General features: G+C 42.3%; 1 protein-coding gene across 9 annotated transcripts in view; it reads left to right on the top strand.

Moving 5' to 3' along the window:
• The window catches only part of DGKG (diacylglycerol kinase gamma), a 198697-nt gene that overhangs the window by 44571 nt on the left and 140003 nt on the right, over nucleotides 1–14123 (top strand). For all 9 annotated transcript variants that reach the window (XR_008997165.1, XR_008997166.1, XM_057500889.1 and 6 more), the window contains exons 3-5: nucleotides 5145–5221; nucleotides 12714–12879; nucleotides 13454–13516. Coding sequence is in view for 7 of the 9 variants with exons in the window: in XM_057500889.1 (XP_057356872.1) it covers nucleotides 5145–5221; nucleotides 12714–12879; nucleotides 13454–13516 (306 nt within the window). In the remaining 2 variants the exon portion in view is untranslated. The remainder of the gene's footprint in view (nucleotides 1–5144; nucleotides 5222–12713; nucleotides 12880–13453; nucleotides 13517–14123) is intronic.

Here is a 14123-nt window from a genome sequence, read left to right as displayed (position 1 = left end):
TACAATGCACCTTAGAATCTCATTCTCATCTGTAGGTTTTCAGATTCACTTTTTTTTTAAATCAAATGTACGTCACGGTAGTTCAACAATTCGTCGTCCCTCCCCTCCTCCCCTCCAACCCCCTGCCCCCTCCCCTCCCCATTGATAACCACTGGTCATTTTTCAGTGTCTATGAGTCTAATACTGTTTTGTTCTTTTGTTTTTATACTCCACAAATAAGTGAAGTCATACAGTATTTGTCTTTCTCCACCTGGCTTATTTCACTGAGCACAATACCCTCTAAATCCATCCATGTTGTTGCAAATGGCAGGACTTCTTTTCTTTTTATGGCTGAATAATATTCCATTATGTATATGTACCACATCTTCTTTATCCATTCATCTGTTGATGGACATTTAGGTTGCTTCCATATCTGGGCTATTGTAAATATAAATATAGGGGTACATATACCTTTTCAAATCAGGGATTTTGTTTTCTTTGCGTAAATTCCTAGGAGTGTAATTACTGGGTCAAATGGTATTTCTATTTTTAGTTTTTTGAGGAACCTCCATACTGCTTTCCACAGAAGTTGCACCAATTTGCAGTCCCACCAACAGTGCAAGAGGGTTCCTATTTCTCCACACCCTCACCAACATTTGTTGTTTCTTGGTTTTTGGATAGTGGCCTTTCTAACTGGTGTGAGGTGATGTCTCATTGTGATTTTAATTTGCATTTCCCTTATGATTAGCACTGTGGAGCATCTTTTCATGTGCCTGTTGGCCATTTGTATTTCTTCTTTGTAGAAGTGTCCGTTCAGGTCCTCCACCCATTTTTTGATCTGGTTATTTGTTTTTTGGGTGTTAGGGCGTGTGAGTTCCTTATATATTTTGGATGTTAACCCCTTATCAGATGAGTTATTTACAAATATATTCTCCCACAGACTCACTTTTGAAAATGTTGCCTTATAGTTATTTCAAAGTTTAATGGTCTGGCTAGTGCTCAAATACTCAGTGTCCCTAACTAGAAGATAGCCCATAAACTTGGGATTCCAGTTCAGGCAGTACAGCTTGCCTCCTGCTGCAAATACTGAAGCACCTGATTTGTCTGTTCAGATAGAGGGCATCCCTGTCCCACACAAAAGTGGCAACAAAGGTTCCTGTGAGTAGAGCTGAGTTTTTTCCTTAAGACTTTGAATTTGTTCCAGTATTAGGAATGAGTGTTTGCTTAAGGTGCCAGAATCCTTAGCACATAAAGCATAAAGGGACAATTTTGGATTGAAATTTCTAAGGGTAGTTGTTACTAGTGACCTTGACCCATTTTGGGGTGAAACTGCATGTTAATGGTCCTGCCAGTGTGGGCTAATGCAAATCGTATCTGTACCTTGACAAGCAGCTGGGTAAGGTGACCTGTTAGGTAGAGTTCTTTAATGGTGTCTACTTCAACAACAGGGAAAGTCTGCCAAGCATAATGATTTTATATTTAGCAGAGTTACAAACTTGTTTCCTTTCACAATAATTATCCAACAAGTTCAGCTGCTTCTTAAGATAGTCTTCATTTCTAACAATAAAATCACATCAAAGAATACAGTTTTCAACCTTGACTGTACATTTGAACCTCTAGGAATCTTTAAAATATTCTGATTTTTGGGTTCCCCAAGACAAGCTGACTTAATTGGTCTGGGTTTCAACATGTGTAGGGTTCCCTGGGTGACACTAGCATGCAGTCAGGTTTGAGAGCCACTGTCAGAGGGGAAGGGCCTTATATTCTAATTTACCAGGGTTCATGTATCCAAATACTCTAATAGCTATGGCACATTATTCAGTATATTAAAAATCGGTTACTCAGTAGAATGTGCCCTTGAAAGAGTAGTTTAAATTCTATAAACCTCAGTTTCCTCTTCTCGAAAATAGAGATAACCATTAAATTAAAGGGTAGTTGTAGAAATTTAAATAAAATGCATAAGATGACTAGGAGAGTGCCTAGCATATAGTAAGCACTCAACAAAATAGGAGCTGTTGCAAAGGATTCTGGACATGGCCCTACTACGTACACTTAGAAATGGAACTCAGTCAAGTCTGGTGGTGTATGATACAGGCTTTGACACAGAGTTCTCTACTGAGGTTGTGCCATTGAGGCCACAGATGGTGCCTTAAGTAAGATCAGGGAATGCTCTGAAGAAGCCTCTCATTGTTTTGGACTTTCTTAAGACAAAACCGAAAGGAGCAGTACTGCCCTATTCCTCAGTGAAAGAAACCCAGCCCGGAAATCTGTTGAAAAGAAAACCATGATAAAATATCAGACACCCCAGGAGAAAGTAATCAGTCCCAAATTTGACAATTAGATTGTTTCCTGTTTTTAAAAGAGAAAGGTGTTGCTATTATGAGCATATTAAAACCCATAAAACAAACTGAAGTAAATGTGTGGTGAGGAACACCCCTCCTAGAAATCTAGTAGCCAGCAATCTCTTGGATTGTCTTTTTTTTTAATTTAATTTTAGACTGTTAATCAGAGACTTTTAAATAAATGCCTTCTCTATTTTTCCTTTTAAAACCTGTTCACTTTAATGTGAACATATGATGAATATATGTATATACACACACATATATCATATATTTAAATATAAATCCAGATTATGCAAATAGATCTATAGCACTTTAGAACCAAAGGATTTCTGCCAAGATGAACTAGGGAATCTCCAAAATGTGACAATAATATCAAGAGTGTAAGTTCAAGTGACATTACTTCCTTGGTTCTCAATCAAAATGCTGGTTCTGTGCTAATCTAGCAGAAGCCTCACCAGGGATACCTGTGCTCCCAAATTCACACCTTTAAAAATTTGGCCACTCTGAGCTGAAATTTCCCATTAAAATAGATTTTTAAATGTAAGTTTTTTTCTAAATAATTAAACTGCTCATAGAACAATTTGAATAAAATGTATGTATAAAGTTAACTGAGCTCTGGCCTAATACTGAACTCTCTTCCATTCTGTTGCCAGAGTGGCCTTTAGAAAACAGAGACATGTGGTTATATTATTCCAATATTCAGAAGATCTTTTACTATTTGAAATTGATGTCCTTAACTTAGCATTCAAAACCCACCAAAATATGGCCCCACACTACCCCCTGGTTCTGTCTTTTCCTAAATGCCCTGTGGTACCTATATCCACATCTTTGTTCACCTTGTCCTTTCTGAAAACACCCCTTCCATTTCAATTCTGCCTCTCAAACCCTTACCCATTCTTCACACCCCAGCTCAAATGTCAATGCCCTCCTGGGGCATCCCCCATCCCCATTCCAATGCTACTTTCATCTTAATTTTATTTCTTCCCTGTTCATTTTGCTTCTTCCCCAATCTGTGCTTCCTAGAGCTTCATATTATTGGTACAGCATTTCTTACACTTTTCCTTGTGTTAGCAAACATTTGGGAAGTAATAGTGACTAGTGCTTAAGGAAAAGTAATGCAGACTTTTGAGCCAGACTAGACCTGAGTTAAAACTCTCCTAGGCAAGTCACTTAATTCTTCTGAATTTCAGCTTCTTCATTAGTAAACAGAAAAAAAATATTATCAAATTTGCATGGATTGGTAAGGGAGAGTATATGAGAATACTCAGAAAAGGTCCCCAAAAGAGAGTGCTATTAGTACCACATGTATTCAGATCATCCCCCCACTAGTTCATCAGCAGTACCTTGCAGCATCTTACCCTCCATAGGGTTTTCTGAATTGAATGGAAGCAGCAAAAATTGATGACATCTGCTGCCTGGCTCTCACTGAGCTATTAGTTTTTCAACATCTGTTCTGAATTTCAGAAAGAAATGTCCATTTTTAGGCAACAGCAGCATCTCTCTGTGACATCTCAATGTCTCAATCCTGAAATGATTATAACTCGTGTTTGATTCAATCCAAGTTGACAAAGCCTTGGAGAATAGCCCAGCCCATGAGCATGTCTACTTTACTTAGGCTTAGGAGAGCATAGCCTTCTGTACAAAGAGCCTGAACTTCAAGGAACACTATGTTAGCTTTTAATGACATTGTCCCTTGCTCAGATGTTTACATAGAGGAAATAATGGATCTTGGGAAGCTCTTAATTATCCAAAATACTGTGCAATAAGAAAGGCACAGAAACCCTGGTTTTCTTTAACATCTAGAGTGCTGGTAACCACACAGGATGCTCTCAGGATGTGTTTATAATGACAACCCTTGAGTCCTTTCCTTGACTCCCAATTCCCTCATAAAACTAAAAAAAAAAAAAGAAGCCACCATTTTCTCTGGTAATTTCTGAATTATTTCCTATGGAAAGCTGAATTTTCTAAACCACCATGCTTCATGAATCCTGAGTGTCGGTTTCAGCACCAAGGACAGAGCCTCTCTAGGCTTAAGGCCCACCCATCCAATTTCATTAACAAAATCTTAAATGTGTTAAAGTTTCTGTTCAGATGTTCATGTAATATATTGTTTCTCTAAACAGTAGTTATGTATTAAACCTTAGTATGATATACAAAGACTCAGTAGCAAGTTTCAGCTTTCAGAATAGAACTAAGGCAGGAGATGAACAAGAGAGGCAAGTTAGTCATTGTAATGCTATATGATAAGCACTATTACAGAGTTCTGTACAAGTCATGTAGGAGCCATGGGAGTGAAAGATTAAGCCTGGCTGACAAAAGAAGGCTTTACAAAGGAGTTGACATTTGAGCTGGATACTGGGAGTTGAATGAAATTTGCAGTATAGTGAAGAGACTCCATCCATGCAAGAGTACACAATATATTCAGAGGTTTCTGGAAATGCGGTTTGATGTGTCTGAAAAGTGGTGTGAATGGAAGATTAGGGTAAGAGATAAGGAATAGGCTAGGTCATATCTCCTCATACCTGTATACTAAGCTCTGGAGGTTACACTTTATCCCAGGAAAATTGGGAGCCATAGAAGGGTTTTGAGTAGGGACACAATCTGATCAGATTAGTGTTTTAGAAAGATAGTTCATATAGCAGTAGAGAGAATATACAGAAAAAAAAAGAAATGAGAGGGTAGTAAAGCAAATAAGAGTAACATCTGTCCATATGGTCCTGGGAATGAAGGACCATTCCATCATAATCAAGGTCAGACAGGGAGAATTTACTTGGCCCTATTCACTGCTCATCAATGTTTCACATGTGTATTATATCTCACCAGATTCTTCCAAGAAGATAAAGGATGTCTTGGCTGAATTTAATGAGGGTGGGAGTCTCAAACAATATGACCCACATGAGGTAAGAACATTTCCATTTCAAGACTTTTTAAAGCCCTATGTTCCAGCCTTTCCATATTCTCCTCTTATAAGTTTAGCTCAACTTGGAAAACTTGCTTCTCCACACTTTTTCCTCCTAAATTTCAAGTGAGCCATTGCTGCTACCCAGAATTATGTTCCCCAAGTTCATTTGCCCTCTCACTGTCCTAGGAGTCTACATCATACCTTCTCCCCTCCTCAGATCTCTCACTGCTCCTCCCTTCCTCATTCTCAGACACCAGCTGTGTTTTCTACTTCACTAAGGAAATAGAAACAATAAGAAGAGATATTCCACAAGTCCTCACCCACCTACATACCTTTTTTCCTATCACTAGGGATGAACTCTTCATGCTCTTATTAAGTCCAGCTCCTCCATATGTACTCAGTCCCATCCTCTTTTTGACCTACCAACAGGCATTGCTTCAGCAATGCATTCTCTCTCCCTTTCTCTCTGTTGTGTATATCTTTCACATCAGCTTTCTCCTAAATATTGGCTTTTTCTCATCAATATATAAACATACTGTTATTTATCCTATATTAAAAAATGTTCTCCTGACTCTACTTCTCCCTCAAGCTACCACATCATTTCTCTCCTGTCCTTTATAGCAAAGCTGAGCAAAAGATTTATCTATACTCATTGCCTCCAATTTCTCTTCTTCCCAGTCTTTTGACAGCCCTTCAGTCAGAGTGTAATCCCCACCCCTCCACTAAAATACTAGTCAAGATAACCAAGGACCTCCATGTGGCTGAACTCAATAGCCATTTTACTCAATAGCATTGGACTTGGTTGGTCAAATCCTCCTCCACCTTTTTCACTTGATTTTCAGAAACTACATTCTCCTGGTTTTTCTTATACCCCTCTACGTGACATTTCTGCTTAAAAATCAAATAGGCATCTCAAACTTAACATGAGCTAAACTAAGCTCCTTAATCTTCCCCTATAAAACCTGTTTTTCCAGCACTCTTCCTGCTTTCAGTAAATGACAACTCTATTCTTCAAGTTATTCATCCTAAAACCATGGAGTCATCACTGACTTTTCTCTTTCTAAATCATCATCAAACTTGTCACTGCTACTTTCAAAACACATCCAAAATCAAGCCACATCTCAACACCTGCACTACTTCCACCCTGCCCTGAGGCACCACCATGTTTTGCCCAGATTTTTGCAATAGTCTCCTAACTGGGCTCCTGATTCTGCTCTTGAATTTTAAAATCTATTCTTCTTACAAATCCTGAACAATCTGTTAAAATTTAAGTCAGATCATGTCACTGATCTCTCATAGTCCTCCTACCCACTACTCAGAGTCAAAATCTAGGTCATTATAATATGTACCTTCCCTTACTTTCTAACGTCATCTCTTGCTATTCTCCTTTACCTTATTCCTTTCCAGCCACATTAGTCTCCTTGATGCTGTCAAATAGGCCATGATTGCTGTGACCTCACCCCCTTTGCACTTGTTTTTGCCTCTTCCTAGAATGTTCCTCCCCCAGTTATCCACATTTTCCATTCCCTCACTCCTTCAAGTGTTTACTTAAATCACCTTCTCAGTGAATGTCACCCTCTCTATCTAAATTTTAAGTCCTCTTTCCTGATGCTTTCTGTACCCTTTGTCTGCCTTATTTTCCTCCTTAGGACTTCTCACCATCTGCCATGCTTTATAACTTATTTAATTGCCTATCTCTCCCACTAGAATGTTTTTTTTAACTCCTAGATACCCAGAACCCTGGGTACCTGGCTAATAGTAGGCACAAAAGAAATATTTGTGGGATGATTACATGACTTCAAGACCTCACCTACTTTCAAATTCAATTCATGTAATGTTTTGTAACCATCCAGGCTTGTGCTTGGTATTGTAGAAGATATAAAGATGAGGCAGCATACTTCTTGTACTTCAAAACTTAATTCCTACTGGCAGTGTCAAGTTTAAGAGCCATGATCCTGGATTCTCATGGCCTTAGCTTAGACACCTATCTTTACTGTCAACCAGCACTATGGCCTTGGATAATTTTTAACCTCTCTGAGCCTCAGTTTCCTCCCCTGTGACCTGATGATAGCAACAACCAAAGAAAGACCTTGAAGTTTGCAGAAGAGCGGGTTAAATTAGATAATTTTTGCAAAGTGACTAAGACTTTACAGGACACTTAAAAATGGTACCCATTATTATTCTGTCCCTTCTGTCCCCTTTCCCAAGAATGTTATAAACTCAACATCCTTTCCCCTTTTCCCTAGTCCTTTTATAAGGGATAATGGTAGAAGAGTGACTGATCAGCAGCACGAACTTGGAACAAGGCTGGCCACTTATTTATTCATACTGTCATTCTTTCAATAAACCTCTGTCAACTCCTTCTCTGCCCGGCACTGAGAGTGAGTCAACAAAGCCCACGCCCTCCAGGTATACCTGAGAGGGGCTTTGGATAAAATGCACCCATCACTGGGAGAATGAAGCAGGAGGAAGGTTGCTGGGTCTGGAGCCAGACTGAGAATGCACCATTTCAAAGAACATTCCTAAGGAGAAGCCATGCTGAGAAAATGGTAGAGCCACCAAAGAATTTGCTGCTCCCCCAACCCCCCACCCTCAGCTCCAAAAACACAGTAACAAAGACTGACAGAGTCTGCCTATCAGCTTGTCGGCCCTGAGGCTGACAAGTGGGAGAGAAACAATTTGGTTGGGGCCAGGGAGGGTGTGAAGGCCACAGGAGCTTTCAGAAGCCGAGCAGCTTGGCTGTTAAGAGCACGCCGCCCCCGCCTCCATCAGGCGGGCCCCCACCTTTTGTATGCCTGGCACTGCTGTGTCCCAGGAGAGATCTGTCATTGTGGTTTCAATCTCTTTCACAATGTAGTTGTCTTCTAAGAGGTGTAATGTCCCAGTACGGGGTTGGGGAAACAAGCGTTTAATTTCTCTTGAGCTTGATGGCTTACTGCAGCTAAAACATCTCAACGAGAAATGACTTAGCTGTGACAAGGGGCAGGTTGTTAGGAAAACAAAGCCAGGAATAAAAGTTTTCAGAGTGGCAAGGCTGCGTCTGGCCATGACAAGCATGTCCTTACCCTCAGCACCAAAGTGATTCTCTGGAGACTAGAGCACAGCTGAAGAGAAAGTGGACAAGGCCACGGTGGAAACAGAAAGGGCAGGGTGTCTTGGGGCACCATGACCTTAGACTCAGACACAACTGAGCACAAAGCCCGGCTCTGCCCCTTGCTTTATGACTTTGAACAAGTTATGTATGTTAGCAGAATACTTCTCATGCTCAGAGTGGCAGTAAGATTCGCACCCCACACTGTTGTTTTGAGACTTAAGTGAGATGACATATATAAAGTGCCCAATGCACAGTAAGCTCTCCATCTCGTCCTCCTCCCTTCCTGACCTGGGTAAGAATGAGCATCTCTCCTTAAACATGTTGCTGCAGCAGCATTTGCCCAGCTACCTCCTGCATGAAAGTTGCAGTCCTGGGGAAAAGCAGGTGTGAACAATGACAGTGCCCCTGATGTTACTCCAGTGCTCAGAGAATTGCCAACATGCCTCCTAGGGTTTGGGTACCTGGTTTGAGCATAGGTCCCAGCCCCTCTCTACCCATCACACATTTACTAAGCTCAGAGCCTGGCCTGTGCCTGTTGGTCACTCATAACCTACTTACCACTTCGAGAGTGGCACACAATCACATTTCTCTACCTACTGACTCAGGGTGCTTTGAAGGCCTATAGTAGGTACAGGAGCAGGAGCCCTGGACTAGGAGTCAGAAGACTTGGCTTCTTGTTCTACTCTGCTGTTAGTCGACTCAGGCAAATCACTGAACTTTCAGAGCCTTGGTGACATGAGGAGATCTAGGCTCTTCTGTTATGAATGCCCCATGTTTCTGGGCTTATTCTATGCCATCTGTTCTCCAGGATTGGGACATAAATGGTTGGACATGTGTTACATGCTTGTTTTCTAAGTTCCCATAACAGCTTGTCAGTTCTTTTCCTACAGTACTCACATTATTGACCTGACATTGGAATTATTTCAATGCCAGCCTCTCTTGAAGGTATAGACCTATGCCTAACTCACTGGTGTGTTCCCCAAGTTGTGTCTCATACCTAGGAGGCTCAGTACATACATGCTAACTAAACTGACCCCACAGTAATTGATGACAGCCAAGTGTATCAATTAGAAACCCAGCATCCATTAAAATAACTATCAGGAAATGCTGTAATAGATGGTGTGGGGAACACAGAGATGCAATAAGACATTTCAGTGCCTTCTAAGAGCTCTAGCTCTATTTGAGGAATTAAATTATGTATGTCATGAACAACTGTATATTATAGAGGAAAGCAGATATGAGTGTCACAAGATAGGAACTAAGGTGGAAAAGCATAGCAATTCATGAACAGGAGATCATACCAGGCTTCTTGGAGAAGGTGGCATCTGGGTTGGGCCTAGAATTTTAACAGGTAGGAGTTCATATGAAGTGCATGGAGGCTTGGCCAGGAAAGAAGACAAAGATCAGTGTGGACAGAGTGTAGAGGTACACACATAGGGAATAAAAGGAGAAAAAGCCAGAATGGTCTCAGATCTTGAAGTAGCTCCAAGCCTAGGTTGAAGTGGCATTATGGGAGGGCTGTGAATCCTAAAGGGTCCAGGGAGTGCACAGGATGATCTGTGGACTGTGCGAATACTACATCCTAGACCTCCCATTTACATTGATTTTTATCTCATCTAATTTCTATTTTCTAATTTCTTTACTTGTAGATGTTTTATAATGTATTATAGAAGAACACAGTAATATGTGTATATAATTCACAAGTAAAAATAAATGGGAATGCATGCTTTAAAATATCATAGAGGGGCACATGGTTTTAAGTTTGGAGACAACTGATCTCAACTCTCCTAAGGGCAGTTAGAGGCTGTGGCAAGTTTTTGAGTAGGGAGGCAATCTGATCAGAGTTGTGCTTTGGGAAGATCCACCTGACAAGGATGACTAAGACAGAAGGACTAACAGGAGGAGATGGAGGCAAGAAAGCCTTTAGAGGTAGCGCAATGGTCCAGGTAGGATGCAAGAAAACAAGTCTGAAAGCAGGAACAGTGGGGCCTTCAGCAGCCTCCTTGTCAGGGTGGTGGCAGGCAGGCAATGGACATAAAAAAGACCTAAATATGGTAGGTGTTTGGAAAAGAACAGTGAACAGAAGGGATGAGAACTAGTCTCAAAAGACTGTGAGTTTAAAGCTGAGCCTGGAACATTAGAAGAATAATAGTGTCATTGACATTACCAGAAACTTCCAGGTCAGGAAGAGGAACTGGTTTAGGGAGGAAGCTAAGACAATTTTAGGTAGGAGTTCATAAGAAGTGCATGGAGATTTGGCCAGGAAAGAAGACAAAGATCGGTGTGGACAGGGTGTGGAGGTACACACATAGGGAATATGTGTTATCACACATATTCAGTTTGCTGACAAAGAAACTGAGTTTCAAAAAAGAGGGAAAATGTGGTAGGGCTGAAACCAGTCACGAGGTCTCCTGAATCGCATACTAACCTTCCAGCTTTGGTTTTCTAAGAGCATTATGTTAGACTTTGTTTAACTGAACTTTATCTTTATTAAATCATTTAGTACACAGTCTGGTTTCCAGAAATATTTTATGTTGAGTTTTCAATTTGATGTTAACCGGAAAAAATTAACAGGACATTTTGGACCTCAAAACTACATTATAAAACAGTACTTGTCAATTTAAATAGTGCAAAGGAAAAGACAAAGCAAAAAGAGCCTTTTAAAATAAGTTAATAACAGTATCATCAGCAAATACTCAGATCAAAGTAAAGAACGAAGAGAACCAAAATAGCACACCACCATGGAAAAAGAGTCTCAAGAAGCAGAGAAGACAGAATGCTGCCGAGAAGCCGAAGGTGAGGAAGTCTAAAAAGAAACAGCTGAATTTGCGAACTTCAGGAGAGCTGGTTTAGATGTGAGGGGCTAGAATCCAAGCCAAATGGGATTAAGGAGGTGAGGAGGCTAAGGTGGTCTGTTTGGAGAAATCTGAAGTGGACGGGAAGGACAGGCTAATAGCTAGAGCAGCCAGTAGTTTCTTTGGAATAATGCCCTTGGATGTGCTTGCTGGTAGAGAAGCAGACTCCGTGAGATGCCACCGGAGGCAGGGAGGGTGGGATCAAGGGTCATCAAGGTGGGTTCCATTTGAAAAGGAAGAGGAAAAGATTTTGTCCTTGTGTACTGGGAAAAAGGAAGATGTGTGAGAAAGGACATTGTGAGGTGATGAGTCTGTGGAGATGAAGAGGGATAGAAGAAGTATAAAAGAAAGACAGGAAAGAGAGAAATTGGTAGCTGTCACAAGACGTGTCAGTCCATTATTCGCTTAGAGATCCCTTAACCTGATGACAGAAGGCATTATCCTCTGTCTTACCAAGTCAGGCTTCCCCCGCTTTGTATCACAAACCTGATTGTACACATGCAAGCCAGCTCCTGGTTCTGGAAAGTCCACCAGATCTCCCAGAAGAGAAAAGGGGTTAAATGCTATCAACATTTCAGAGGGAGAGCCAAGTAGGTCCCAAAAAGGGAATTTATTCTCATGGCCTTTATTATTCACAAAAGCCTGCACAGCAGATCTTGGAGTAGTGCTTCCTCAAATGATTTCCAGGAGCATCTGCTGATTTGATGAAGAATCTGATACCATCAAAGCATAAGGCAGTGATGACTCACTGCAAACTGTAGTTGAGTGCTGAGGAGTGCACCAGCGCTCTCTGGCACAGTCGCTCCCAGACCGGGAGAGATACAGCAGGGAGAGGTTCTCGTTTTTGGCACATGGCTTGGTTTCTACCTTCTGTCCTTGGCTTCCTGCTCTTCTCCCATTGCCTAAAACCTTCAGAAGGACATGTTTTGAGAACAGCTGAGCCAGGCACACATTCTTCCCTGTTATTTTGAGGTTTGTCCAGAGAAGGTCACTTGTGAAAGAATTGAAGGATGGAGCCTACCCTTTCCTATTTTCTGAGACCTGAATACTGAGGCATCACATCCCTCACAGCAAAGCAGAGAATGGAGATACCACAGAAGAATCTTTGCTTCCCATTGTGTTTTCAACTATATCCCTCTTCATCTTAACTAGGACTCCATGGCACTGACCTCACCCTCTCATGGGCCTGCACTCAGGCAGAGCCCTTCTCTGTGGCCTCCATCCCAGGGCTCACCCTCCATCACACCCATTTCTGCCTAAATTTAGACATGTCTCATTACCAACACCTCCTGTGTCTTCATGCCCCACCAAGCCCCAGTGTGCAGCCACCAGGTTTTCTCTTGCTTACATCCTGTCTCTACCCCTGTGCCTGTCATTCTCTGTCACCTCCCCAGCCTCTTCATTCCTGTGTGCACCAGCATCGCCACCTGCTATGCTTGCCTTCCCATTTCTCTGGCCAGCTCCCTGACTCCTTTTCCTTCTCTCCGTCCTTCTGTCACTTGGCTTCTTTCCACTGATTTTTCCCTCATTGTCCCTCTCAGCCAATTAGCTATGATGTCTTCAAGTTATTCATGAGGGCATACCTGGAGGTGGACCTTCCTCAACCACTGAGCACACACCTCTTCCTGACCTTCAGCCAGAAGCCCAGGCAGGACACCCCTGATCATGCCAAGGAGGGAACCAGCATCAGCGAGGCCAGTGGCCCAGGTACACAGACCCGCTTTCCCCAAGACAGAAGGGAAGTTTTGCATCTCTCACCTACTTGACACATGCACAAGCTGCACTCCTAGAGGGTCCCCTGGGCCTGTTAATATCCCTATAGGGTGGGCAAAGACATCAGGGGACCTGAGCTCCTTGCTGCATACACCCTCACAAGGAGCCCCATCTGATGGATCTCCCACAGGAATAAAACAGGGCATAATTCCTGCCACTCAGGAGCAGAGGGGAGGATGGGGGCAAGAGGAGACACAAACTAGAGTATGGCAGAGGGAAGAGAGCCTCCCACAAAGGCTGCTCTTCTGTGGAGGGAACATATTCAGCTCATGTGCCCAGGTTGGGACTAGCTTGACAGTGTCAGATGAAGGGTTAGGTGTGGCCACTGTCTTCCTAGAGTTTGGGATATAATGGGGGGAGACACAGCCAAACCCCAATAAGTGAGCATAAACCCTGCTAAGAGACACAGACACAATCCAGGTGATCCAAACCTTACAGAAAGACTTCTGTCTGCCTCTTTTAGAAGCTGGAGGATATGGTCTGGTCCTTAAATCTTATTATTCCCCAGATTCCAACACACAGAATGTGGATAATGCTGCTAAAGCAGATGAGGCCTGTGCTCCTGATATAGGTGAGTCTTTGGGATAAAGATTTGGGGGAGGGAGTGGGGAATGCTTCATCCATGATGGGGGGAGAAAATCTAACCAGCAGTTTTGACTCCATGTCATTGTATGCCCTTGAGCGATCTCGTCTGCTTCCATCCCTGGGGCCCCTGACATTCACATGTGCTGGGATGCTGAGGCTGGCTGAAGGTTCTTGCTTCACTTGCCCTTAAACAGGGAGATCAGCACTTGGGACAGCTCATTGCATGTTTACTTCCAATGAGTCACCTTGGCCAGAGAGGGAAAACAGGAACCTTTGAGGAGAAAGTATATGATGGGGGTTTGAGTGTGTGTGTGTGTGTGTGTGTGTGTGTGTACATGTGCACACACGCATGTGTGACAGAGAAAGAGCATATGTGAAGAAGTGGCTCTAGGGCTGAGGTACAGATGACTCTCCCAGTGGATGGCTGAAGAGGGGTAAGGCAAGAGAGCAAGAGCATGATCCTGTTGACTTCCAGCAAAATTTACATGCCTCCGGTTTGAATAAGTTGGGAACAGGAGCAAGGAGATCGGCTGACTCTGGAAGGCCTATTTGCCAGGCACCTGCTTTAGTTCCTGTTTTTTATCCTTTACAAT

The sequence above is a fragment of the Manis pentadactyla genome, chromosome 1 (assembly GCF_030020395.1).
Source record: "Manis pentadactyla isolate mManPen7 chromosome 1, mManPen7.hap1, whole genome shotgun sequence".
NCBI classification, from domain to species: Eukaryota; Metazoa; Chordata; class Mammalia; order Pholidota; family Manidae; genus Manis; species Manis pentadactyla.
Note: the sequence above shows the minus strand (reverse complement) of the source record. Positions and strands in the feature narration are given on the sequence as shown.